The sequence below is a fragment of the Aspergillus vadensis genome, assembly GCF_003184925.1.
Source record: "Aspergillus vadensis CBS 113365 unplaced genomic scaffold BO88scaffold_19, whole genome shotgun sequence".
Taxonomy (NCBI): domain Eukaryota; kingdom Fungi; phylum Ascomycota; class Eurotiomycetes; order Eurotiales; family Aspergillaceae; genus Aspergillus; species Aspergillus vadensis.
In genome coordinates this window covers 568980-592506 of record NW_020292057.1, presented here as the reverse complement: position 1 = coordinate 592506, position 23527 = coordinate 568980, and the positions used below count along the sequence as shown (strand labels likewise).

At 52.0% G+C, this 23527-nt stretch overlaps 11 protein-coding genes and 1 non-coding gene across 12 annotated transcripts; 6 read left to right on the top strand and 6 right to left on the bottom strand.

Moving 5' to 3' along the window:
• Positions 1 to 50: 50 nt before the first annotated feature.
• BO88DRAFT_445332 (DUF202 domain-containing protein) lies at positions 51 to 1468 on the top strand. Its single transcript, XM_025710200.1, has 3 exons — positions 51 to 626; positions 823 to 1106; positions 1159 to 1468. The coding sequence occupies exons 1-3, from the start codon at positions 245 to 247 to the stop codon at positions 1222 to 1224; spliced, it is 732 nt and encodes a 243-aa protein (XP_025560736.1). The 5' UTR covers positions 51 to 244; the 3' UTR covers positions 1225 to 1468.
• A 237-nt stretch (positions 1469 to 1705) lies between these two features.
• BO88DRAFT_t199 lies at positions 1706 to 1779 on the top strand. Its single transcript has one exon. It is a non-coding gene; the product is annotated as a tRNA-Val (tRNA).
• Positions 1780 to 1910: 131 nt separating this feature from the next.
• BO88DRAFT_369705 (transcription factor) lies at positions 1911 to 4181 on the top strand. Its single transcript, XM_025704150.1, has 4 exons — positions 1911 to 2925; positions 2976 to 3405; positions 3457 to 3745; positions 3806 to 4181. The coding sequence occupies exons 1-4, from the start codon at positions 1962 to 1964 to the stop codon at positions 4151 to 4153; spliced, it is 2031 nt and encodes a 676-aa protein (XP_025560735.1). The 5' UTR covers positions 1911 to 1961; the 3' UTR covers positions 4154 to 4181.
• Positions 4142 to 5610, bottom strand: BO88DRAFT_392604 (wax synthase family protein). The gene is made up of 2 exons (XM_025705065.1): positions 4758 to 5610; positions 4142 to 4679 (listed from the first exon to the last, which is right to left on the bottom strand). The coding sequence occupies exons 1-2, from the start codon at positions 5540 to 5542 to the stop codon at positions 4253 to 4255; spliced, it is 1212 nt and encodes a 403-aa protein (XP_025560734.1). The 5' UTR covers positions 5543 to 5610; the 3' UTR covers positions 4142 to 4252.
• Positions 5611 to 5877: 267 nt separating this feature from the next.
• On the bottom strand, positions 5878 to 6770 carry BO88DRAFT_406574 (uncharacterized protein). Its single transcript, XM_025707188.1, has one exon. The coding sequence runs from the start codon at positions 6704 to 6706 to the stop codon at positions 6134 to 6136; it is 573 nt and encodes a 190-aa protein (XP_025560733.1). The 5' UTR covers positions 6707 to 6770; the 3' UTR covers positions 5878 to 6133.
• Positions 6771 to 8117: 1347 nt separating this feature from the next.
• BO88DRAFT_89961 (glycoside hydrolase family 71 protein) lies at positions 8118 to 10128 on the bottom strand. Its single transcript, XM_025713240.1, has 2 exons — positions 9656 to 10128; positions 8118 to 9598 (listed from the first exon to the last, which is right to left on the bottom strand). Exons 1-2 carry the CDS (start codon positions 9737 to 9739, stop codon positions 8201 to 8203), a joined length of 1482 nt encoding a protein of 493 aa, XP_025560732.1. The 5' UTR covers positions 9740 to 10128; the 3' UTR covers positions 8118 to 8200.
• Positions 10129 to 11212: 1084 nt separating this feature from the next.
• Positions 11213 to 13184, bottom strand: BO88DRAFT_406571 (glutamate decarboxylase). Its single transcript, XM_025707187.1, has 5 exons — positions 12895 to 13184; positions 12812 to 12839; positions 12125 to 12760; positions 11526 to 12064; positions 11213 to 11459 (listed from the first exon to the last, which is right to left on the bottom strand). Exons 1-5 carry the CDS (start codon positions 13113 to 13115, stop codon positions 11354 to 11356), a joined length of 1530 nt encoding a protein of 509 aa, XP_025560731.1. The 5' UTR covers positions 13116 to 13184; the 3' UTR covers positions 11213 to 11353.
• Positions 13185 to 13728: 544 nt separating this feature from the next.
• BO88DRAFT_89957 (aldo-keto reductase) lies at positions 13729 to 14978 on the top strand. The gene is made up of 2 exons (XM_025713239.1): positions 13729 to 14002; positions 14052 to 14978. The coding sequence occupies exons 1-2, from the start codon at positions 13825 to 13827 to the stop codon at positions 14909 to 14911; spliced, it is 1038 nt and encodes a 345-aa protein (XP_025560730.1). The 5' UTR covers positions 13729 to 13824; the 3' UTR covers positions 14912 to 14978.
• BO88DRAFT_489644 (C6 zinc finger domain protein) lies at positions 14913 to 17133 on the bottom strand. Its single transcript, XM_025712715.1, has one exon. It carries the CDS (start codon positions 17110 to 17112, stop codon positions 15046 to 15048), a length of 2067 nt encoding a protein of 688 aa, XP_025560729.1. The 5' UTR covers positions 17113 to 17133; the 3' UTR covers positions 14913 to 15045.
• Positions 17134 to 17218: 85 nt separating this feature from the next.
• On the bottom strand, positions 17219 to 17940 carry BO88DRAFT_406569 (uncharacterized protein). Its single transcript, XM_025707186.1, has 4 exons — positions 17802 to 17940; positions 17671 to 17741; positions 17521 to 17607; positions 17219 to 17473 (listed from the first exon to the last, which is right to left on the bottom strand). The coding sequence occupies exons 1-4, from the start codon at positions 17814 to 17816 to the stop codon at positions 17383 to 17385; spliced, it is 264 nt and encodes an 87-aa protein (XP_025560728.1). The 5' UTR covers positions 17817 to 17940; the 3' UTR covers positions 17219 to 17382.
• An 833-nt stretch (positions 17941 to 18773) lies between these two features.
• On the top strand, positions 18774 to 19466 carry BO88DRAFT_417274 (uncharacterized protein; the record flags this gene model as incomplete). The annotated part of the gene is made up of 3 exons (XM_025708298.1): positions 18774 to 18911; positions 18950 to 19126; positions 19158 to 19466. 3 exons carry the CDS (start codon positions 18774 to 18776, stop codon positions 19464 to 19466), a joined length of 624 nt encoding a protein of 207 aa, XP_025560727.1.
• A 493-nt stretch (positions 19467 to 19959) lies between these two features.
• On the top strand, positions 19960 to 23065 carry BO88DRAFT_467210 (beta-glucosidase; the record flags this gene model as incomplete). The annotated part of the gene is made up of 4 exons (XM_025711504.1): positions 19960 to 20223; positions 20261 to 20343; positions 20413 to 20624; positions 20681 to 23065. 4 exons carry the CDS (start codon positions 19960 to 19962, stop codon positions 22960 to 22962), a joined length of 2841 nt encoding a protein of 946 aa, XP_025560726.1. The 3' UTR covers positions 22963 to 23065.
• Between the last annotated feature and the right edge of the window lie 462 nt (positions 23066 to 23527).

The window sequence follows — 23527 nt, the reverse complement described above, 5'->3', positions numbered from 1 at the left end:
GATAGCAACAAACTTGGAAGAGCAATAAGCTCTGCCACTGCCGAGTATCCGAACCCAATCAGATAAGCGCCGGCCGGGGAAGCAGGGGAGAGTCGCCGACCAACAAACCAAGGAACCTGCCAGCCAGCAGTGACGCCTCTTCACCGCATCGACCCTTTCCTTTTCCCATCTTTTCCCCCAGAAGCAGCAGTAGTAGCATGTCACACAGCTTCCTGTGCGAGAGCTAAGAAGCTTACTGTACATCATGGTCGATCGCCAGGACCATTATTCTGCACCGGACAAGGCGATCGCTGCAGCGACCGGTCGCGAGGAGATTCTCACCCCACCAGCTGCCTGCCACACAGCTCAACGACCTCATCGTGATGACGACGACGCCAGAAGCACCGATAACGACCTGGATGCCCTCGAACTCCGCAATATAGCCACTCAAGATGACGATGAGGCCGGCTTCTCAACCGAATCGATCTCCTCGGGCGAATATCGTATCCGCACACATCGGACCGTTTCCCGCACCACTCATTCCAACCGGGAGGATACAAGCAAGGGGGTGACGGGACGAATTCGTCGCTTTTGGACGCGAAATGTGGTGCTGACGGTGCCGCAGAAGAGTAATCGGGATCATTTTGGTGAGTGGGCACCTCGCTTTCTGATATATACCTCGCAGATTGCTCCATCCGATATATGCTTAAATGACTATTGATGCCACTAAAATGGCGCAATCGCACGTGGCTATGGCGCCAGGCAATCACGAGGTCATCCATTCACCAACAACAACGCAGAAGAAATGCAAGGCTGTTGCTGACATCTCCAATTGCTTTTTAGCTTTAGAGCGAACTTTCTTAGCTTACATTCGTACATCGGTCATGGTCGCCATGCAAGGTGTGCTGATCGCCCAATTATTTCGACTCCAGCATTTAGCTTCGCCGGATCCAGCATTGGGGTTCTATGAAGTGGGGGTCCCCCTGGCGGTTAGCTGTTATAGCGTGGCAATTCTGATAGCTGCCATGGGCGCGTATCGCTTCTGGAAGCAGCAGAATGTGGTGGCTTTGGGGACGGTATATGCGGGGGGTTGGGAGCTGAACTGTATTGGGGTGTTGATTGGGTTGGTGAGTTCTGACTCGCTGTGTTTATGTCAGGGGATATTACTAACATTGGTAGATCATTTTAACGACCTTCATTCTGTCCCTGATTATTACGGTCGAGTTGAAGCATGATGATAACTAGACCTTAAGGATGCTGATGATGACACGCCTTATGCCATGTTCTTGATGAGATACGACCGATTTACGGGGTGTATATAGCTGTCCGTCACGAATAGATCAATGATCGGATATATGTCATAACCTCAAAGTACTCAATGCGGAGCTAGAATACTACTACTATGAAACTTTGATGGTCTACATTGTTATTTCCAGTACTGGTAGTACCATGATGTCGGAGGACAAAATATATATATGTCACATCGAGCAGATAGAAATACTGAGACCAGCCCATACTAACAAGTAGTAGGTGGTATCGATCTATCCTCATCCATGATATGCTCTTTTTTACATTTGATATGCGATCATAAGCTCGGGAGTGGTGAATAACGAATCATAACCGTATATAAGCCTCGAGCTCGATTCCGGAAGCTTTATTAGCGACCGTTGTATAGTTAGTGAAAAGCCAGATATATAGCCAATAGTTCAAATGTTTCTCAAGCAATGGCCGGATGGTGTAGTTGGTTATCACGTATCGTTAACACCGATAAGGTCCTGGGATCGAGCCCCAGTCTGGTCATCCTTTTTTGCTCTTCTTCTTTTTGAGCCGCCCCACTTTTTGAGTCCGATCCATGCCGAAGCCGAAGCCGATTCCGTTCCCAGCATCCACATCAGCCATCTACTATCTACATCTGACAACACCATCACATACGACCATGTATCTGTTCCCGTTTGGGACTCACAGTTACTCCGACTTATTCCATGCCCGCTCTAAGGCGAAAGAATGGCCGAGAGCCTGCGTGTGAGGCATGCCGCCGACGCAAATTGGCCTGCGACCACGAAACCCCCGCCTGCCAGCGTTGTCGGCGACTGGCCCTGAAATGTGTCTATCTCGCCAATCCTCTCGCTAAAGGCAGAGCAAGAAGCCTGCCGGAGGTTGAGTCGCCGACTGCCTTGTGCAATGAGAAGGATGGGCCACCAAGCACCAAGACCTGCCCTGGAGCACAGTCGACCACGCCGATACTCGAAAGCTCAGCCGAGTACCTGGGGCCCACGAGTTTCGCATCCGTGTTCGTGCAACATCGGGATCGATTCGAAGTGGACCAAGAGCTGAGGATGCCAACCAGCGAAGGCATCAATGGCGTCGAGGTGCAAAGTTCCACTCAGCCGGGGAACCCAACCATCACACCGAGAATGCTCCAACTGGGAATCCAGATCCTACAGAACCTGCCGGATGAGCAAACTTGCAACTTGCTTTTCGTCCATCCAATGGCCCTAATGGACGCATGTTTCCGACCAGCTTATCGGATCGCTTCCGATAAGATGTGGGATGAGTATCGAAACGTGCTTCGGCTGCGAAACAGCGAGCACCTGCAATATGTTGCGCAGCGGTTTTCAGAGTGCAGCCTCACGCCTTTACCGGCTGAACAGAACCCACACCGCTGGATCGAGTCTTTCTCGGGAAAGAGAGCGCGCTGGGAGCTGCTAGGGTCATTATTCACTATTTGGTCGTCTGCGGCTTCACAGTTACCGGTGCAACACGAGATCATTACTCAGTACTGTCGACAACATGCATTCAAGGGGCCCAAAGAACTCATGGTGCATTTTAAACGCTGTGCATTCATGTGCATCGAGCTGTGTAGCCAGCTGGGTGCTATTAACATTCTCTTTGTAAACTTGGCATTCAAGCATAACATCCTGGAGAGCATTGCCAGCGGCGATAAGAGTAAGTTCTGATTGTAAGATCGACACCTAAAACACACAGCTGATCAACAGGTCTTTCATGTTGGCGACAACATGGCGATGTGATTGCAGTCACAACATCAATTGGTCTTCACCGAGAACTGTCATCCGACTGGAACGAGGTCTCCTTCCAGCACGAACTCAAGCGACGCGTCTACGCATCGATTTACAATTTCGACAAGGTTATCTCTACTTTCACCGGAAGACCACCACTTCTGAACAGAAAATACTCGACAACTCAGTTGCCCCTGGACATTAATGACGAGGATATATTTTCCGACAGGATTGGCAATGCCGTAGCCAAGCTCAACTCCAATGGTTGGGATGGCAGTGTAGAGCGACAACCGTATCCAGCCACAATCCTACGAGCGCGCGCAATGCTAGCAAGGAACCGCGAAGAGATGCTAGAAGTATTAGAGACTTGTCAGGATAGCATCACTGACGCTGCAGTACAATCATGCCTGTATGCCCTCAGCCCAAGATACGCCCCCTACAACTTCTGACAAGCAAACAGCCAACTCAAAGGACAAGCTACAGACATATATGCACAGTTTCCTGAGGTCCTCAAGTTCAAGACAGAAGACGTCCACGACCGCGACATTCCCGGCCAGCTGCTCGCTTTGCGTGTTCTTGTGCGCCTGGACTTTCTACTCAACCTGTTCATCCTAGAGAGACTTCTAACCCGACACAGAGTGGTCGACGAACAAGCTCTGATCCAGGTTAGCCATGAAATGGTAGGATTAACCCTAATTTACTGGAAGCATAAGGACCGATTCGAGAACCACGTTGATTTTTCCTGGCTGGTACGATACTCCACCCCTTTCCAATGAATACATCTACTCCATACTGAGCCAGCATGCCAGGCTATGTCCTACGCCGTCCCAGGCAGCGGCATCCTCTGCCTCGAGCTTCTCCGTCAATCCAGCTCTCCCGAAACATACACCTTAGATCTTCCCCGATCGGACATCATCCAGAACCTCAGTGTGCTGGTCGCCTTTCTCGACTGGCTCCGGCCCTCCGAATCCGACATCGCAGCCAAGGCGCAAATCAAGGGAATATTGCAACGCTCACTGGACCGAATCCTCAGCATGCCAGCATCGCTGCACAGTCCAACGACAGCTCTAGATGCGCTACCGGAATTCGTCGGCGCAGACCCCCATCTTGACCTATTGAATACATTCGCGTGGGTAGACTGGGACGCAGCATTATAGTCTATATCCACCTCTATCCCTACTATACATCTAATAACTCTAGTATAATCTAATATAACAATGATACCCAACCGCAACGCTATGCAATCCAAAACCAATTCAAACATCCCAACCCCCCAACCCCAAGAATGGACTCATCATGCGCACGCCATCTCCATACAACTGGACCAAAATCGGATAAATCCACACCGGCAAAGTCCACATCATGAAAAACGCTACCCAAATAAACCCAACCCCAGGTCTCAATACTCTCGGCACAAACACACTCACAGGAGCCAACAACATCTCAGCGAGCATCTCCCCCGCCACACCCAGAATCTGTAACGCGAAGAACCACAACGCCCCGCTTTCATCAATCCGCACCCCGAACCCTACATCCATGCCCGTATGCACTAAACCCGAAACAATGAATGCGAAGATTACCCGGAAGCACCACTGGAATCGGACCGGAAGACGCAGGATAGACCCCGAGACAAAGTCGGCGTTCGAGCAGAGGAGTTGGCGGAGGGTTTGGTGCCACGTTTTTCTGTAGCATTGCATACTTCATTAGTATACATCGACACTGGGAACGAAAAGAATGAAAGGGAGGAAGGTGCATGCATACCCCCAGAACCTCCTAATCGACCACGCATCCAGCAATCCACCCCCGACAGGCGGCCACATACTCGGCTCCTGGCCCAACGCTACAGCCGCTACCGCGGCAGCGGTATATCCCGCGACGATGAACGCGCGAGCAACAATCCCGAATGAAAGAGTGAAGAGGAATCTGAGGAAAAGATCATCTTTACCCCAGCCACTGTGATACCAGAACGGAAGGAGAATCTCGTCCGGTCGAACGGGTAATTTATCCACTGCGCGGCCGAGATAAGGATCGGTGGTCTCGAGGGTTAAAAATTGGATGATTGCGACGGAGATGATGAGTTTGAGGAGGGAGGTAAGGAGGAATTGGGTCCGAGATGGGATCTTGTTGAACGTGGTGAGAGCGCGGATTTGCCAGGGGGTGTTGATGCGGCGGTAGTTGAAGGAGAGGTTTAGGGACCAGAGGTATTTTTCTATTAGCGATTTCGTTTGTGGTTTCTGTGATGATTTGTCGGAGGTTGACTTTTGTTTGGCATTGTTGTATGCAAGCTGTTTATCGTAGTCTGCGCGCGTGAGAACCAGTAAATCTATCCCGTTGAGAACGTTCATCCAGCACATTGCGACGAGCGGGGCGCCGAAGCGGGTGCCATGGAGGTGGGCATTTGCGCTGATTTGCATGCAGTAGGCGAGGACAAGTACGAGGAGGGAGGCGATTGATCGGAGAGGAGAGTTAGCGGAGGTGAAGGCGACAGTGCTGCCGGTTAGGAGCTGGATAGCGAGGAATTGGGCCGGGGGGATCCATTGTGGCATTTTTTTTTTCTGGTTTTATGATATTATTCTTGAGAGGGGGAAGATGGGAGGATAAGAGAATGCGAGCGTGGGGGCTGGGAGACATTATTATAAGCAGGGGGGATTGTGGGTTTGGAATGCGGCTGAGATTTGAACTGCAGAGCTGAATTGCCCGATTGGGATAGGGTGAGGGGATTGATTGGGCGGAGCGGGTCGGATGAGTGAGACTGATCGGCGACTAGTGATAGATTCGCAGCAATTGGCGATTCAGATCGGGCGGCGTGGGTCATTGGTAGTCTACACTGCATTTGTGGTTAAAATCAATTGGACTTTTACAATGAAAGTGTCATATAATGGATAAATGTATAATGTATGACGTATTCTAAATAGTATAGTGTAGTATAGTGTAATAGACCATTATTATATACAAGACCCATCATATCTGTTGCACGTGACACAAGGCATCCTGTCTGTCCAAGGGATGAGGAAAATAAAGTAATACAGTAGCAAGATATGTCGATGAATGAAGAGAACAAAACAAGGATGCCAATGGCGAGGTCCAGCCGTAGCCCGTCACGAAGCCACACTATGAATACTGTAACCACCGCCGTTTCAACTAACCAATCCAGTCTGCAGTGGTCCCGCTCCATACAGAGGCCAGCGACGCCGACCAAAGACCACACGAGGGACTCTCTTCAGACTCTTAATACTGCTGCTGCTGCTGTCGTTGTTCGAAGAACCGGCCTTGTCTGCATTTGCCGAGACCCGCGTCAGTCCATTCAGCTGGCCGTTCTGCTGGCTATCTGCGGCACGACGCTTGACCATAGCCCCCACCGCATTGGTAATCTGGACCCGGATGAGAGGCACAGCTGTAGCCTCATTGGGTGTAGAGTGGTAGGAGGTGGTGAAGTCATCGTCGTCTTCTTCATCAAGGTGGAAGGATGCAATGCGCCGACGCACGTCTTGCTGAGCGGCTTCAATGGAGCGGTTGAGGAGAGTGTGGTGAGCAAGACATCGGCGCAGATCGGGGTTCTTTGTAGAGGCTTCCTTTTGAAGCTTGTCGCGGGAGAGAGCGGCCATGCGAGTGGGGAAGGGAGAGACCGAGCGACGAGCCATAGGAGGAATCCGGCTGTTGGTGCGGGTGGCCTGACGCATCAGGTGAGGAGGAAGTTCGATACCGGCCATTGTGTTTGACGTTGTGAAGAATTTGTGTCGAAGAGGTAATTAGTGTAGAGGGAGTGCTGGTGATAATGGCACTAGGAGGTAGTGGTGGTATCTCGTAGTCGTCGTGTTATTGCATTAAGGATATTGATGTGATATGCGAATTGGTTATTCTGGTTAAAATCTAACTTCCTGGCCAGGGGCAGGAATCAGGGCAATCTTTATACTTCTCCCCTGGACCAGCAACTCCTGAGATCTGAAGATAGCTCGCACTTGCATACTTTGCGCAGGGCTGGTGGAGTCTAGGCCATTGCCACTGGCGGCCGAGTCCGAAGGCCCACTCATCGGCCGTGAAGAAAGCATGATAAGGTGCCAAGAGCTGTCAAAGTGCAATCAGTGCAATTAGGTGCGTCTAGCCAGCGCCGACTCTTGCTGGGCACCGGCCGAACCCCAGACGTGGAAAACCTAGGGCACCGGTGTCGCCGGCCGGTGGCGAGCAGAGTTTGGTCTTTGCGTCATTGACTTGAAACATCGGCCGCTGATGGGTCGAATTCGGGCACTGCCTCGTGAGACTGGGGTCGTAAATGCTGAAGTCTCTTTTATTATTGGACAATTGGGTTTTCAACAAAGACCGAGTAAAGCCTAATACTCCTGTGCTTTTGGGATAAGCTGCTGCCCTGTGTCTTCTTCCCCAATAGGGCAGGTCAAAGTAGAGACTAGATGTTGCTGCCCCGACTGTCATATCGTATATACTACATCTCTAAGGGTAGTGACCTATCCTGATATGATTTGAGAAATATGCTCGTATCCAAGGCGAATATGCTTGTCATAGACGGACGACATGCCACAGGACATCAACAAAGGTGCAGTCGATCTAGCAGCGGCCCAGGCCTCTGTCCAGTATCTCGATCAAGTGGATAAGTGAATACCCCGGATCGTCGTAATCTGCAGCATGGTCTAAGAACTAGGAGCACCACTTTTCTCCAACATGAGGCTCATTATCTCCAAACTGATATCAACACCAGACTCTATTGAGTATGGTATAGTCATGACCAGCGACGATCACCTTCACATCCCACATGGCCCAGCAGGGACGGGGGGGTTATAGATTATCTAATGTCCCCCCGACGGCAAAAGCCCCAAAATCCACCCATCAGCATCAAGAACCAAGCCTCTTTGTTCCCACCAGCCCGTGCACGTCCTTCGGCGACACCGAAACGCTTATGAGATCGAGTCAAGCTGAACTCTCTATTCTTCCACTTGCGGTAATCGCTCTCTGCTCTGAATCAAGGCTTCCTCATCCACCTCAGAGCCGCAGACCCATTCGATCGGTTTACTCCGGCCAACCCTAATCTTGGGCAGATCACACCCCTACAAGCCTCACATAGGGCTCTCGGAAAGTCCCCGTGCAGAACTACATGCTCCACCAAAAATCGAAAAATAGTCCAAGATATTAGATATTACTACCAGTATATCGAGATATGAAGATCGATCGAGACTCTAAAACGGAAAAAAGATCTAAAGCAAAACTCCACTCATACCCACCATCAGGATCGTCCACAACACCCCCATCCACATGGCCATCCCACGTCCTCCTCCAACCCTCACACCAGCCGCACCATTCTCCTCCGATAACGATGCCCGCGACGTACTAGCATTCGACACATTCGACATCGCCGTGCCCACCCACGCATTCCAGTTCGTCAACTTATCCGGACACTGCGTCGTAATCTTCTCTCCAATCATCTGCGCCACAAACTTCCCATCCCTACTCAACGTAACCACAACCTCACCTGTGCGATTATCCATCGGCACACTCCCAAAATACAACCCCCTCCCACCACCACCGCTCCCACCACTCGGCGTATCCAACCAGTCCACGGACTTATTCTCCCCACCACCAATACTCACTTCCACTTCCGCAGTATCCTCCAACAACGCCTGGAAAAACACTTCATCCTTCAAGACCTGCCCCGGTGGCACGGTCTGCTGGCCCTGCGTGACCGAATTACCCGTAGTTAAGCCGGCCTTGCACGCCCACGCCGGCGTAACTCTATACCACACCACCACCCCTTCCTTCTCAATCACCCCCTTCCCACTCCCATTCTTGTATTCGCCCAAAATGTACGGAAGAAACATCCGCCACGCATCATGCACCATCCCGGACGCGTAGTTTAACGGCGCCTGCCCGAACGAAAATATCCCTAGCTCGTTCTCGTGCAGCGGCCCGATGTAATGCGACTCGCCGAAGTCGTTCCACGTAAGAATTTCCACATATTGCGGCTGTAAGTCGAGCACCTGCTTCCACCGCGTATGCCACAGTCCATCGCCCTGCCATACCCAGTTCTTGTGGTACCGTACCATGTCGGTGTAGAACCACGGGCTGACGGGCATGATGTACGGCTTGCCTTTGGGTTTCAGGGCGGAGATATACTCTTCGTCTGTGGACGTGTTCATCTGCGCCGTCCCGTATGGCCATGCGCTCCAGGAGAGTAACCCGTCCACGACATCTTCGCTTGCTAGTTGCTCGGGGGTTCGGACGGACCATTCAGGCATGAAATAGATATTGGGTAACTTTTTCTTGATGGTGGACCAATCAGACAGGGATTCGTAGCCCTCGAAGGTGGAGACCAATGGATGTTGGTTGTCGACGCGGTAGTAAGCCGTGTGATTGGCGTAGCTTTGCAAAACTTTCAGGACTTGGTCGGGAGGCCAATGACCGTCGCCGGAGTAGTCGAGGGACAGGAAAAGCTTGAAGTCATGTTTTGCTGCGACGGTGAGGGCATCTGTTAGGAGCTGGTCGGTGTTGGCGGCACCATAGCCGGTGTTTAAGGCGAAGGCGTCGATTTGAGCATCTTTGGCGGCGGTGATGTCGCGTGTCCAGTGCGCTTGGGTGAAGTTTTCGGCGTTGGCGAGCTGAGAGGAGGGTTAGTGGGTGAGTTTTAGGGTGTGGGTGATAGGGGGGAAACGGACGATGAAGTGCGCAAAGACGTCTTTGGCTTGGACGTGGACGCTCAACGCCACGAGGACGAGGGCGAGCCAGATGATGTTGGCCATACTGGCGGGCTGGCTGGCTGGTGTGGACGGGTGTACGGAGTCCTTTCCTTCCCTTCTCTTCCTGCGACCTAAATCAAGGCCGAGGAAGTGGGAAACGAGCGATACATAAGTAGACAGGTAGGATGGTTACAGTAAGTATGTGAGTTGCCCCGGAATTTTTACTTCAATGCATTGTGATAGTCAGGAGATAAAAACTGAGCTATGTGAACTGTAACTGAGAAAAGCAGTAGCCTAGTGAAGGCGCATCATGCAGTGCGTGAACACAGTTGTCAAAGCAGAGGCAGACAGAGAAAGCAGACTAGCAAAGGGGAGGGAAAGAAGAAGTAGAGGGGATTATCGTTCCGAGTGGACTCCATTGCGTAGGCTCATTTCGTAGCGGTCAAAGTCACAGAGGCTCGGAGGATTAGGCTTCAATGCTTAGATGAGATGCGCAACAAAACAGAGTTCAATGTTTTCTCGTAAAAGAGAGGAAAAAATCGAGTACGAGTAAGCGAGGTTTGAATTTGTGCAAGGAAGCGAGGCATACGATAGTTGGGCGAGGATGAAGCTTGTTGTCTGTCGGCCAGCGTGTAGCTGCTTGCTTGGTAAGTAGACCTCAAGGAAGGGGGTGGTAGTGGAAAAAAACACCCCGGATTGACAGGGCCACGGACCGTAGTGGCTGTTGATTATTGATAGTCAGACTCTGACTACTGCATTGTCAATCCGACTATTGATTGTCTCGGATGTGATTCATCAGCTGCTTGCTGTGTGTCTGAGCGAGTTCGCGGAACTCAAAACCCTAAAGGGGTCGCGCGCGACGCGGTGAATGCGAACTCTGCCTCTCTATGAACATGACAGGTCGTCTATCAATCAGACTTTCGGATTCGGTTCGCCCTGGTTCTAGCCAGTGGTCCCCGATTATCTTCAGTGAGTGACCGAGATCGGGGAACTGTCTCGAACGTTGCAAGGTCCAACGTTGTTGATGACCCGGAGATCGCTCGGCGCCGCGCCACCGGGGATGCAAAGTGTGTCAGGGTTGACCTCATCGAGGGCCACAAGTGAAGATTTTTTCCTTCTGGATCATATCCAACGAAGTCCACCATTTTTGTGCACTATTCTACTATACAAGCTGTTATTACATTGCAGCCGTTCACCGGAGTTTACTTTTATCGGTGGAGTTCGACTGGTGGGTTCATGCACCGAAGGCATCCGGTCATGCGAGGGCGTGGAGCCCACTACGCGGCCTATCAATACTGGCAAATGGTCGCTCGCAGCATGCAGCCAAATAGACTCTACGTAAGGGAGGGAGGGGTTCGTTGCAGCCGGATTAGACAGCTGCATTGACGCACCCGGGCACGAGCTCGTTGGACGTGCTGGCGATTTCTGCGGCCTTTGCCAGTCGAATGCACCTTACTTTTCCTTGATTCATGCTCGCTTACCGCTGACAGCCTCCCAGACTAAGAGATACGCTTGTTGGGGATGACTTGGCACTGACAGATTTCACAGAGTAGCTACTAATACTGAGAAAATCAAGGACAATGGTTGGTGAAGGTTTTGGAGGGAAGCTGACGTATCACAGGCAGACTGACAAACAAAGTAGTGGTAAAGTATCTACACCGCGCACAAATGACCGGTTCAACAGACCGCATGTGTTTTTCCCGACTTCCCCTGAAGCGAATGCTGCTCGTTTCCATACACCGGATGACCTTGTGGTCCGCGTGTAGCATGTGTCTGGACGTATCTGCTGGGTGTCAATTTATGCCCGGTCGCCTTCAGAGGCAGAGATAGAAAAGGAAAGATGACTTACGTGCTGTACCGCTTGATCATGGTCTCATCCATATCCTCTAGCGTCTTCAAGCCCAGTCGGATGTCCTCCACAAGCAGGTTACACCGGTGCAAGCTGAAATCCTCACGCAGCACGATCCGCATCATCCTCAATTGATTACACTTCGGCGCCATGGTATACGCCGGAATTACCCATCCGCGGCGACGCAGCACATGGGCCAGGGCGAATTCGTCGTACAGCCGGCCCTCTTGCTCGGGCAATCGGAATGCAACCAGAGGAAGACCCCGACCTCCACCGTCACTCATGATAATAAAGCCGAGTTTCTCCAATTCCGCTGCTAGATGGTCGGCAGTCTGCGTGAGGTTGGTCATGATCGATCGGAAGCCATGCTTGCCTAGCCGGATCAGTTGGTAGTATTGCCCAATGACGTGGGGGGCGCCTTTGGAAAAGTTCAACGTGAAGCTGGCCTGCTCGGCGCCCAGATAATTGATATTGAAAATGAGCTCTTTGGGAAGGTATTCGGGGGCGCGCCAGAAAACCCAACCAACGCCAGGATAGACCTGTCACGATCAGTTCGAGTCCGCATTCGGCGAGGTGTAATGGTTTATGATGTATCTCACCAGTCCGTATTTGTGCCCTGAGACATTTATGGAGATGACTTTTTCCAGGCGAAAGTCCCACTCCAGCTCTGGTTTCACAAAGGGCACCACAAACCCGCCGCTAGCCGCATCCACATGTATTGGGCAGTCGATGTTCTTCGCGATTAGCAGGTCATTGATTGCCTTGACATCCTCATACTGCCCTGTGTACGTTGTCCCAAGGATGGCACAGATTCCCACCGTGTTTTCGTCCACCAGATCCACCGCCTCCTTGGGGTCAATAACATAGCGGGTCTCCGTGCAATAGACATATCTCTCCTCGACCTCGAAATACCGCGCGGCTTTCTCCCAGCACACTTGTACCGCACTGTTCATGATAATGTTCGGGCGCGACCAGTCCTTCCCAGCTTCCTTCCGCTTGTTCTGCCAGCGCTTCTTCATGGCCAGCATGGCCAACATGATCGCTTCTGAGGATCCGACCGTCGAGGTGCCGATTGCGTCTTGCTCGTTGCTTGGGTCATTGAGGCTAGGTGCATGGAACAGGCCGGCGATCATATTGACACAGCGGTTCTGGATATGTGCAGTCTGTGGATACTGTTCGTAGTCGATGAAGTTCTTGCTCATGGCGTCAGACATGAGCTGTTGCACCTCATCTTCCTGGGATAGAGTTAGCAAGAGCATCGTGCTTGCTTCTCATAATCGTCTTACCATATAGGTAGTGACAAAGCTGGCTAAACTGGAACATGTTACTATCTACAGTTCGAAGAGTTCAAAGAGAAGCGAAGTATTACTTGAGCAGGGGATTCCCATCCAAACTCAACTCATCTTTGATCATGCGATATGCCACCGGGGCTGGCATTTCATGCTCCGACATGCTATGCTCGGGCAGCTCTTCGACTGCATATCGCGTCCCGTACACGTAAGGTGACACCGCAGCTGCCTGCGCATCGCGTTCTTCGCGCTGACGCTGATGGGCGTGGGACTCTTTACGTACGGTCGACAGGTGGACCATTCTGACTGCGTCTTAAAGATTGACACTATCAAGAACGAAGTTGGATTGAATGTTGCTATTATTGGGACGGCCCATCCTGCCCCAAAACGAGGGCGACGTGGCCGTCGACTTATATGAGGGACGGTGGTTGCACTGAAACTCTGTGTCCGGGATGACCTCACCACATCCGTATCCGGAACCCCCGGTTGTCTCAGGCGCAGTGTATCCTACTGTAGGTACAACCTAAGGAGAGGCGCCTGGACCAGGAGAATGTTATACAACAGCTGTCCTGCTCTCCTCGTCTCGTATCGGTCGTACTCCGTAGATGTCTGGGCTTGGGAAAGCCAGGCCTAAGGTGAGAGCTGCTCGGAAAAGACGATGCCAAGTAGTAGCTACCATGCCATGTCAATAATGACACTTGGCTACAAGATTATAGAGCTCGCGGTTATGCGGAGGAAGTACTGGCTATCTCTGTCCAGCCGTAGCTGCAACAAATCAAGGCATCGCGTTGATGGCGATCGGCGACGGCGGAGTTAGCGGCGGAATTAAGCGGCGGAACCGTTGAGAATTGAGGCCTCAGGCACCAAGGCAGTAGGCTATCCCTGTGCGATGCAGTCAATTCCGCCGCAAAGTCCGGCATCGCAAAGGCATAAAAGAGCCGAATTGGCATGTTGTTAAGCATGTCATCTTGAATAGTGATAGCTTCGCTGTATATATTCATTCCAGCAACATGACCGGTTTCAGCAAACTCCCTGCTCGCTCTCTGGGCAAAAACGGCCCGCTCATTCCGCGAATTGGCCTCGGACTCATGGGTGCCAGTGGTACTTATGGCCAACCTCTCCCAGAAGCTGAGCATCTACGGTTCCTGGACGAGGCATACCAAAGGGGTGAGACGTTTTGGGATACCGGTATGTACCCATTCAAAATTCCAAACCACGCAGACTCTGACAGCCATAGCGGATAAATATGACGATTCCGAAACAGTTTTGGGCAAATGGTTTGCTCAGAACCCTGATAAGCGGAAGGATGTTTTTCTGGCCACCAAGTTCGGCATCTGCACCAATCCCAATGCTAAAGACGGCATGAAGAATTGGATGGATTCCAGTCCAGAGTACTGTCGAACTGCGATTGAGAAGTCATTGAATCGCCTCGGACTGCCATACGTGGACCTGTACTACGTCCATCGCCTGGACAAAGTCACCCCTATTGAGAAGACCATCGAAGCCATGGTCGCGCTCAAGCAAGAGGGGAAGATCAAATACATCGGCTTGAGCGAGTGCAGTGCCGACTCGCTCCGTCGGGCCCATGCTGTGCACCCTATCTCGTGTGTACAGGTAGAATATAGCGTCTTCTGCACTGATATCGAGTCCCCGAAGGTGCAGTTACTGCTTACTGCGCGCGAGCTTGGTGTGGCTATCGTGGCGTATAGTCCGCTCGGCAACGGATTCCTTAGCGGGGCAATTCGGTCGCGGGAGGACGTCAGTAAGCCCGGAGATGTCCGAGGTGTGCTTCCCTGGCTCAGGAAAGAGAATATCGATAAGAATGTTGCTGTGGTGGACCAGCTGGCTGAGATAGCGAAAGGAAAGGGTATGACCACGGCACAGCTGGCGCTGGCGTGGCTGTTCAACCAGGGTGACGACATCTTTGCCATTCCGGGAACGAGCAAAATTCATCGATTGGAGGAGAACTTGGCCAGTCTGTCCTTCCAGTTATCGGAGGAAGAAGAACAGTCAATCCGGCGGATCGCACAGAGTGTTGTGGGTGTGCGCTTTCAGGCCTTGACTGGCTATGACTTTGCTGATACCCCACCACTGTGAAAGGGGTTTTCTTGCCAAGTGTTGGTGGAACATATTGTATAGATAGCTTGGCATGCTGTCTTAGAGACAGTGTATATACAGTTGTTCGATTTCCACTTCATGTCCATGTTAAATATACAACGTAGCGATGTGGCTTAGTCTTCGTAGAGGATGTTAGAGTCACCTGTCCAGTCAAACAGCGACTGCAGCTCCAACTGACCATCGGACAACAGAGAGATTTGGGAATGTAAACCACGACCAATGTCCGATTCTGTAACGATCGAAGGAAGTCCTTGTGAGTCAAGGCATGGCCCAAGTTGCGCAGTGTCTGGTCCTGTTGCCTGTGCGGATCCTGAAAGTAGGCCATCTAATTGCAGATCTGGGACTGGCTCAGGAATTAAGCAGATGACTCCAAAGTATGGAATGGGGAACCTCAGGCCTCGGTGGGAGGTATGACATAGAGCATCATCTGGGCCAACATTGTCCCGTTCAATGCACGCAATGTAATTGATGCCATCGGCTGCCTCCGCCTCAATATTTAGGAGTCTGCTTAACCAACTTCTTGTTTTGATGGCAGAATCTCTATTCGGGCCATTCAACGTGCAGACCTCGGCTAAGGTGTCAATAGCCTGTTGTATCATGGCCAGGTTTTGAGGGCGTTGATGTTCCAAGACGTTCTCAGATCCCGCCCGGTGTCCCAAGATATGAGATAAGAGCAGTGTCACTGCCGAGATGAAGGCTTTATGCTCAAGCCCACGATAGGAAAGGATGGGTCGTATATTCCGGAATTCGAGACAGCGACTCAGTACTTCACGGCTTGCAGGGACGACCACTTGTATGCTGTAAGAATGTTCTGGTAGAATACATGATATTGCTGACTGGCTGATTTGTGTATGATTCCCGAGTTGCATGAGTAAGTACGGTTGGTGAAGGAGGATCACGAGGTAATGTTGGTGCATTTGGGTGATGAGCATAGAGACTTTGTCCATCTTGTCGGTATCCGACAACGTGCTGTCTAGGGTGGGAACTTTCCAGCAATCTATAGGCACTGATCGGGTATTCTTTCTTAGTTCATCATCTATGCCGCGTGTCACTGCATAATGATCGTATGTACTCTGATATAGCCAATCGCAATGCTGCATATGCACATTCCGGACGATTATCCGACCTGCGATGACAGCATGGATGCGATATAGCTTTCTAAGGGGTGAGTATTTATTCAACGTCTCCCTATCCAGGAGCTCAACATCTTTCACCTGACATGGAAGACCAAGCATTAGCGACAGAAATCTATCATTATATACGAGCTGAATCCAAAGCGATTCCGCGCGGCTCTCTGCTTCGTCACGTTTCCTAGGAAGTCCGATCAGTTGGGCAATGTTCAGAGCACGGCGAAAGATCAGCCATGCCGAACGCAGCTCCCCAGTATTGATGTAATAACGGGCTTCCAGTAACAGAGTATCGAGACCATCAAGGGAATCTACGAGTGTGTCTTGCGACGTTACGTGGCGAGCTGCTAGATCGAGATAACGTCGAGAGGAGTGGCCAGTAAATTGATTTATCTGCAGCTGCAGCTGCAGTTGTGGGCGTGGAAATGATGTGAGATCCAGCTGCTGTAAGCCGAGGGCGAGCTCTATGAGTTTCTGAGCATATTGGATCGGATGGGACGTAGGCAATGGTAGCCGGGAAACATCTCCAGACTGTTCTAGACCAGAGAAGACAGCCGATTGATCTCGGACTGGGGACCGGCAAGTCTGGAAAGGAAGACTGAAGAATCGACCCTTGGTCAAAATAAGCGCGGCCGTATTCGGATGAGGCAGTAAAGCCGCGAGGGATTTGCATAGCTGCTGAAAGGGCGATGGTATCAAGGCTTCTTTCGGCCGGGGAGAACTCGCTCGGTCGCGACGCTGAGCCGGTGGCTGGACCTGAGACTGACAGCTGTCACGCTGCCGAATCAACTGGTCGACCAGGGATTCAACGTGGCAAATCCGCTCCGATAGTTGGCCGTGACTACTGCGGCTTCGTGGATCGGCATGTTCCTGGCTGATGCAGGGAATGCCTCGCGACTGGCAATAAAGACAAGTGGAGCCCTTAAGGGGCTCGAACTCGCAGCGTCGCTTCCGATGCTTGCATTCCCAGCACGAGAAGGTGCCCTTGCGGGTTTTACGTCGCTTGGATATTGTGGGCGAGCGCCCCGATGCCGGCGACGAGGCGGTAGGCATGTCTGGGAATGAGGAAAAGTTCTCCTGGGGTGGATTGATGCAAATAGGTAGGGAGGAACATGAAGGGTCTGTCAGAAATGGCGGGGGAAATTGTTGCCATTCGATCGGCCCGATCACCGGCGCTAAGCTTGAAAAGCCAGAGTGAAGCTGACCACCAAAAGTCTCCACTGGATTTCTCTGTTCCTTATTTGTACAGATTTGATTCTTTGACTACTACGTACACTGCTGTGCTTCCATTTCCTTTGTCCTCCCAACTATTTACTAGACATTTTAATCGAAGTCGAGAATTTCGACATTCAAGCCTGGAGGGACATGCACACTCCTCAGTCCGTCCACATCTACATCGTCAGGCGCCTCGACCCTGCTACCATTAGTATACTCTAGCAAGGAAAAGGTGATGTGACGCACGTCATGAAGTGAATCGGTGGGGTGGTCAGTGTGGAATCGAAATAATGGGGGAACTCCAGGTTTTTGTCTTTATAGACATCTTGGAGCCTATAGGACCATAGTTAGCTCTTCTTTGGCAGGCGAATTGGACCACTGAAACCTTCATCTTACTTTTGAGTGAGCTGGTCCCCTTCCCCGTAGTATTGATGGGCGAGCTCGTTGTCGTAGCGGATATCGAAGGTCTCCGGTGCCCCATTCTTATTAGCATGAATCCGTGCCACAGCAAAGACCATCCTACTCACCAGACCTTTAGTCATCTTGGCGCAAGAAATACTAATTGGGAACCTAATCGATGATCAAGATGTGTTACGATGTGGGTGTATTATCTGTCTGGATAACTCTTTGCTCTTATAGTTCAATGATTTCGGCCTTCGACGTCGAGAACACACCCTAGACTTGGTCCGGTATTACCTGGCTTCCTTGATAATCGCTTCAAATGAGCATTGACTGGCTCTTTGCGTTGCAGATGTGAGGTCATTGATACCTCATGAACTCTGCTGGGTGTGTCCATGACCAGGATGGCGGTGGTAGAGTTTGATGACCCATGGGTGGGAGTCGCCCGGTAAGTTGTGACAATGCCAATTGACTGGAAAATCGCGGAAATGACAGGAAGTGTCTCTCTTATCTCCTCTGTTGAGATTGACGCATTTAGCTGTGGAGATCCATCTAGAGATTTATTCCGTTCTTGGAGTGTATCCGCCCCTTTAGTGGATGAAGTGAGGAAGTTATTTTCTTAGATGATGCCTCCTGCCCGAGTCTCTTTACAGGTACCTTACTCTAGGAAAGGATCAAAAGACCGCTCGGGACGAGAAGCTAACGCTGCATATGCTACAGTGAGATAGAAAACTGCGGCATAGGGTAGCCGGAACATCCGTGTTTGCATCGGCTTCCTGCAGTGGTCCGTTCACATACAGATTTGAAAGGGCTTTTCATCGCCATCCTACGGTCGGCAGCTCCGGTTTCCATATCCGAAGAATCAGGGCATATCATGAACAAAAAGAACACATGGTTGTGGGCAGTTGGCAAACCATGCATGTTGTGAATAGATCCCTGCTGTTTGCGGCAGGCGCGTTTAATAATGGCAACCTTAAATCCATATATCGACGCATCACTGCGCTACTGACCATGGGTCAAATATGCTATGTTAACTTACCTGAAAAGCAAATACAGCACGCCAGTGAAAAGAATCGAAGATGGAAGCTAGATGATCCAAGATGTGGTCCTGGCTCCCCGACCCAAGACAGCTTACAGATGGTTCCACTGACTTTGCCCTCAGCCAAGGCGGGCGCATTGTGATTGTATCCGACCCGGCTCTCGCTGGTGATCCGAACGAAGGAATGTTTCTCATGCATGTGCCGGAATTGGATTTCTCGTACTACCGGTTGCTCAGTCGTTCAATTTCGACAAGGCCAGGGAACAGCGGATATTTGCCTGTCCGGCTATTGTTTGTTCCCAACTTCCCATCCATTTGTTAGCGCCGCCCCCACAGAATCCTCCATTCGAGTCCATTGATCACGCCTTTGCTGGGAGGTGGAAAATGGGAGGTGGATGCGTGAGGAAGCCAATAGTAAGGCCATCTTGACTGAAAAATCTTGTAGATTAATGATTATCAAGCCCATATTAAGATGCCGGAGACCCAATCGCCAAGCCTCTTCCCCTCCGTCGGCCCCATAGTGAAAGTCCAAGTACAAGCATTCGGCATACCTACTTGGTATGTTCTCCCAGGATTCCCGACTCCCGGCATGTCGGACCACAGGGCTGTTCCTACTTTGTATTCTGTGAAGGCAGGCCGAAGAGTCACCGGGGAAACCTCGGGCCTTTGCCATTCTGCCTTCCTGATCGGGCATCAAGGCCAACGCCGGACTGCATTCCGACTCCTCTTCCTTGCATTTCTAGCTCACTACTAACTACTAGAAAGATTTATCTGTAGTCTTTAGTGGAGAATTACTAATACTGTAGGATGATGACGCAGAGTCTGTTGGGGACTTGGGGCAGGGTTTTCTTTCCCCTCATCTTCACCCCCAACTTTTCCCCCAAATTAAATCTCGCGCATCATGCATATTCACACGTGACTTTGGGGATGTAAAATCTGGGGTTGACAGCACCAGTTGTGCGGCTCGTTAGACAGTTTTACTACACACTGCTCATCTACCTCCTTTTCATTCCTCACGTAGATTCTTCCATATCTCACGGGAACCTTCCTAACATCATCCCTTTCGGATTCTTCGGAACAGCAGACGGGTATTTGCCGGGCTCATCGTGGGGGTGCCTGCCAAGCCCTAGCGGGGTCGGACCGCATTGGCATCCAAAGACAAGCCGGTGAGATCGAGAGACATAACTGTGTTGGAGAGTCATGCCAGGCTACCCGACTCGTCGGTCATCCTCATCCCGGCCGACAGAATGTATTCACCCTACGTCATTACCCACGGGGTTCCTCCGACAAATGGGGCTACTAGATCCCACGGGGTAGAGAATGAGAGGATCCTCATCACCACGAGTGGCACCATTAACTGCCTGAGCGTTATTTTCTATCCCTCCACCGGCAAAACTTCGGCTGACGCCAAAAGTGACCGATGGAGTAAAGCAAACGAAGTCATCATCCCCCGACTGGGCAGAAACGGGCCGTCAAAACCCTCGCGATTGGCATGGCTTCTCGGTTGTGGAGTCCCAGCTCGGCACGAGGCCGACCCCGGCTTTTTAGCCCTCATCCAACCCGGTATTTGCGGGCCTCCGCATTCTCCACTCTAGCAAAACCCGGGAATGTACCGCGACCAGCCAGGGTGTGTATGTACGAATGTAGGTATATAAGGGTGCAATTGTCGGGGGTAGAAGATGAAGGATAGGTGCTTACAGCCAGCAACTTGACAAGTTCGGCTCATACAACGCCATGAAGGTCCCGGCCGACCACGCCCTGCTTCTGTCTGGCCTGCTGCTGGCTCCCTCCGTGGGTGCCAGCACTTGCCAGGAACCTATCAACCATGTAGGCGAGCCAAACAGCTACGTCCAGCCTCTCAACACCTCTATTCTTACCCCCTATGGCAGCTCTCCACCGGTATTCCCTTCTCGTAAGTGCACCATGTCCTCATGAGGAGCCATGAACGTATCGCTAACTCCGTCATAGCTGAAACTAAGGGCAAGGGGGGCTGGGAAAAGGCCCTGGTTCAGGCCAAGAGCTGGGTATCGCAGCTCACAGTCGAGGAGAAAGCCTGGATGGCTACCGGTCAGCCGGGTCCCTGTGTGGGAAACATTCTCCCCATCCCTCGCCTCAACTTCACTGGTCTCTGTCTGCAGAATGGACCCCAGTGTATTCAGCAAGGTGACTACTCGAGCGTCTTCGTCAGCGGTGTATCTGCCGCTGCCAGTTGGGATCGAAAGCTTCTCTATGACCGCGGCTATGCTATGGCTACAGAGCACAAGGGAAAGGGTACTCACGTCGTTCTCGGCCCCATCGGTGGTCCCCTCGGCCGTAGTCCCTACGACGGGCGTACCTGGGAAGGCTTCGCGGCGGATCCCTACCTGACCGGTGTCTGCATGGAGGAGACCATTCTTGGTATCCAAGACGCTGGCGTGCAAGCCAACGCAAAGCACTTCATCGCCAACGAGCAAGAGACGCAGCGTAACCCTACCTACGCCCCGGACGCCAACGCCACAACCTACATCCAGGACTCTGTCTCCTCCAACCTTGATGACCGCACCCTTCACGAAATTTACATGTGGCCCTTCGCCAACGCCGCCCGCGCCCGCGTCGCCAGCTTCATGTGCTCCTACAACCGTGTCAACGGCTCCCACTCGTGCCAGAACTCGTACCTCCTCAACCACCTCCTCAAGACGGAGCTGGGCTTCCAAGGCTATGTCATGTCTGACTGGGGTGCCACCCACAGCGGTGTTGCCTCCGCCGAGAGCGGCATGGACATGACCATGCCCGGTGGCTTCACCGTCTATGGTGAGCTGTGGACTGAGGGATCCTACTTCGGCAAGAACCTCACCGAGGCCATCAACAACGGCACCATCACCACCGACCGGATCGACGACATGATCGTACGCATCATGACTCCCTACTTCTGGCTCGGTCAGGACAAGAACTACCCCAGCGTCGACGCCTCCGTCGGTCCCCTGAACGTCGACTCTCCCCCCGACACCTGGCTCTACGACTGGAAGTTCACAGGTCCCACCAACCGCGACGTCCGCGGTAACAACAGCGCCATGATCCGCGAACACGGCGCCGCCTCCACCGTTCTGCTGAAGAACGAGCGCAACGCCCTGCCCCTGCGCAAGCCCCGTAACATTGTCATCGTCGGCAACGACGCCGGCTCCGACACCCAAGGACCCTCCACCCAGACCGACTTCGAATACGGCGTGCTCGCCAACGCCGGTGGCTCCGGTACCTGCCGCTTCAGCTACCTCTCGACTCCGCAGGACGCCATCACAACCCGTGCCCGCCAGTACGGCGGGCGGGTGCAGACCTGGCTCAACAACACTCTCATCACGGAGAAGTCCATGCCCGAACTCTGGAACCCCGAACAGCCCGACGTGTGCCTTGTCTTCCTCAAATCCTGGTCGGAGGAGAACATCGACCGCACCTACCTGACCCTTGACTGGAACGGCAATGCCGTCGTCGAAGCCGTCGCCAAGTACTGCAACAACACCGTCGTGGTCACCCACTCCGCCGGTGTCAATGTCCTCCCCTTCGCCGACCATCCCAACGTCACCGCTATCCTGGCCGCCCACTACCCCGGTGAGGAAGCCGGTAACGCCATCGCCGACCTCCTCTTCGGCGATGCCAACCCCTCCGCCAAGCTGCCCTATGTGATCGCCTACAACGAATCAGACTACAACGCTCCGCTCACCACCGCTGTCGCTACCAACGGTACCTACGACTGGCAGAGCTGGTTCGACGAGGAGCTCGAAGTCGGATACCGCTACTTTGACGCCCACAACATCCCCGTCCGCTACGAGTTCGGCTTCGGTCTCAGTTACACTACTTACAACTTGACCAAGCTGGTCGCTGCCAAGCCCGTGGCCTCGAACTTGACTGCCCTCCCAGAGCAGCGTGCTGTTCAGCCTGGTGGTAACCCTGCTCTCTGGGATACCGTGTACACCCTCACCGCACAGGTGAGCAACACTGGCAGCGTGGATGGTTACGCTATTCCCCAGCTGTACGTCGGATTCCCTGATACTGCGCCCGCGGGTACCCCGCCTAGCCAGCTGCGTGGATTCGAGAAGGTCTGGCTTGAGGCGGGCGAGACCAAGAAGGTGACTTTCGAGCTGATGCGCAGAGATGTGAGTTACTGGGATGTGACGGCTCAGGACTGGCGCATCCCGGCGGGAGAGTTTACTTTCAAGGCTGGGTTCAGTAGTCGTGACTTCCATGCCAATGCGACTGCTACTTTGCTTAGGAAGTAACTTGGAGGATATTTTACGATGTGATATGTAACTAGCATGAGGCATATGATATGTATTTTATGATTGTAGATAGTTGCTAATCTAGTTATTTCTGTGATACTGGTTATCAGAGATAGGTGCTCTTATTATAGTTAGGTGTCTGACGCCCCAAACCATTGGAGAAAGATTCTAGTAGATCTTTTCTTCTCTGAGTAATATATACTCGACCCTTGATCCGGAGAAATACTGCTCGGATATCTTGATGAACGGCGTCAAACGCCACCCATAGAACCAACCTAACGCCAGTACTATAAAGAACGACGACCGACATCTCCGGCATCTCCCTCCAACTTCCTGTCTGTAAATTGCCTCTTTGTCTCATTCCTCATATGCCGAAACAATCTCCAAATGACCAACTTATGTCCACTTTCAGTTAGAGGTAGGTCCGTTTATCCTTCATGCGGTTCTTTCTTCTCTCACACCTTGCTAGTGCTCCACGGGCCTCCAAAATCGGGCCTTGCAATATAGCATCCTAAGTCACGTCAACTCAGCAGCCCCATTATCTCGACCTCTTGTCCTTCGGAGA

Coding starts and splice junctions, on each gene's coding strand:
- BO88DRAFT_445332 (XM_025710200.1), top strand. CDS start 245: ATGGTCGATCGCCAGGACCATTATTCTGCACCGGACAAGGCGATCGCT. Junction 627..822: donor GAGTAATCGGGATCATTTTG/GTGAGTGGGCAC, acceptor ATTGCTTTTTAG/CTTTAGAGCGAACTTTCTTA. Junction 1,107..1,158: donor TTGGGGTGTTGATTGGGTTG/GTGAGTTCTGAC, acceptor TAACATTGGTAG/ATCATTTTAACGACCTTCAT.
- BO88DRAFT_369705 (XM_025704150.1), top strand. CDS start 1,962: ATGCCCGCTCTAAGGCGAAAGAATGGCCGAGAGCCTGCGTGTGAGGCA. Junction 3,406..3,456: donor GCTGCAGTACAATCATGCCT/GTATGCCCTCAG, acceptor ACAAGCAAACAG/CCAACTCAAAGGACAAGCTA. Junction 3,746..3,805: donor ACGTTGATTTTTCCTGGCTG/GTACGATACTCC, acceptor CCAGCATGCCAG/GCTATGTCCTACGCCGTCCC.
- BO88DRAFT_392604 (XM_025705065.1), bottom strand. CDS start 5,542: ATGCCACAATGGATCCCCCCGGCCCAATTCCTCGCTATCCAGCTCCTA. Junction 4,680..4,757: donor TCGATTAGGAGGTTCTGGGG/GTATGCATGCAC, acceptor GCAATGCTACAG/AAAAACGTGGCACCAAACCC.
- BO88DRAFT_406574 (XM_025707188.1), bottom strand. CDS start 6,706: ATGGCCGGTATCGAACTTCCTCCTCACCTGATGCGTCAGGCCACCCGC.
- BO88DRAFT_89961 (XM_025713240.1), bottom strand. CDS start 9,739: ATGGCCAACATCATCTGGCTCGCCCTCGTCCTCGTGGCGTTGAGCGTC. Junction 9,599..9,655: donor ACGTCTTTGCGCACTTCATC/GTCCGTTTCCCC, acceptor CCCTCCTCTCAG/CTCGCCAACGCCGAAAACTT.
- BO88DRAFT_406571 (XM_025707187.1), bottom strand. CDS start 13,115: ATGGTCCACCTGTCGACCGTACGTAAAGAGTCCCACGCCCATCAGCGT. Junction 12,840..12,894: donor GATGGGAATCCCCTGCTCAA/GTAATACTTCGC, acceptor AACATGTTCCAG/TTTAGCCAGCTTTGTCACTA. Junction 11,460..11,525: donor ATGATCAAGCGGTACAGCAC/GTAAGTCATCTT, acceptor GACACCCAGCAG/ATACGTCCAGACACATGCTA.
- BO88DRAFT_89957 (XM_025713239.1), top strand. CDS start 13,825: ATGACCGGTTTCAGCAAACTCCCTGCTCGCTCTCTGGGCAAAAACGGC. Junction 14,003..14,051: donor TGAGACGTTTTGGGATACCG/GTATGTACCCAT, acceptor TGACAGCCATAG/CGGATAAATATGACGATTCC.
- BO88DRAFT_489644 (XM_025712715.1), bottom strand. CDS start 17,112: ATGCCTACCGCCTCGTCGCCGGCATCGGGGCGCTCGCCCACAATATCC.
- BO88DRAFT_406569 (XM_025707186.1), bottom strand. Junction 17,608..17,670: donor GGGGACCAGCTCACTCAAAA/GTAAGATGAAGG, acceptor ATGGTCCTATAG/GCTCCAAGATGTCTATAAAG. Junction 17,474..17,520: donor CCACCGATTCACTTCATGAC/GTGCGTCACATC, acceptor TAATGGTAGCAG/GGTCGAGGCGCCTGACGATG.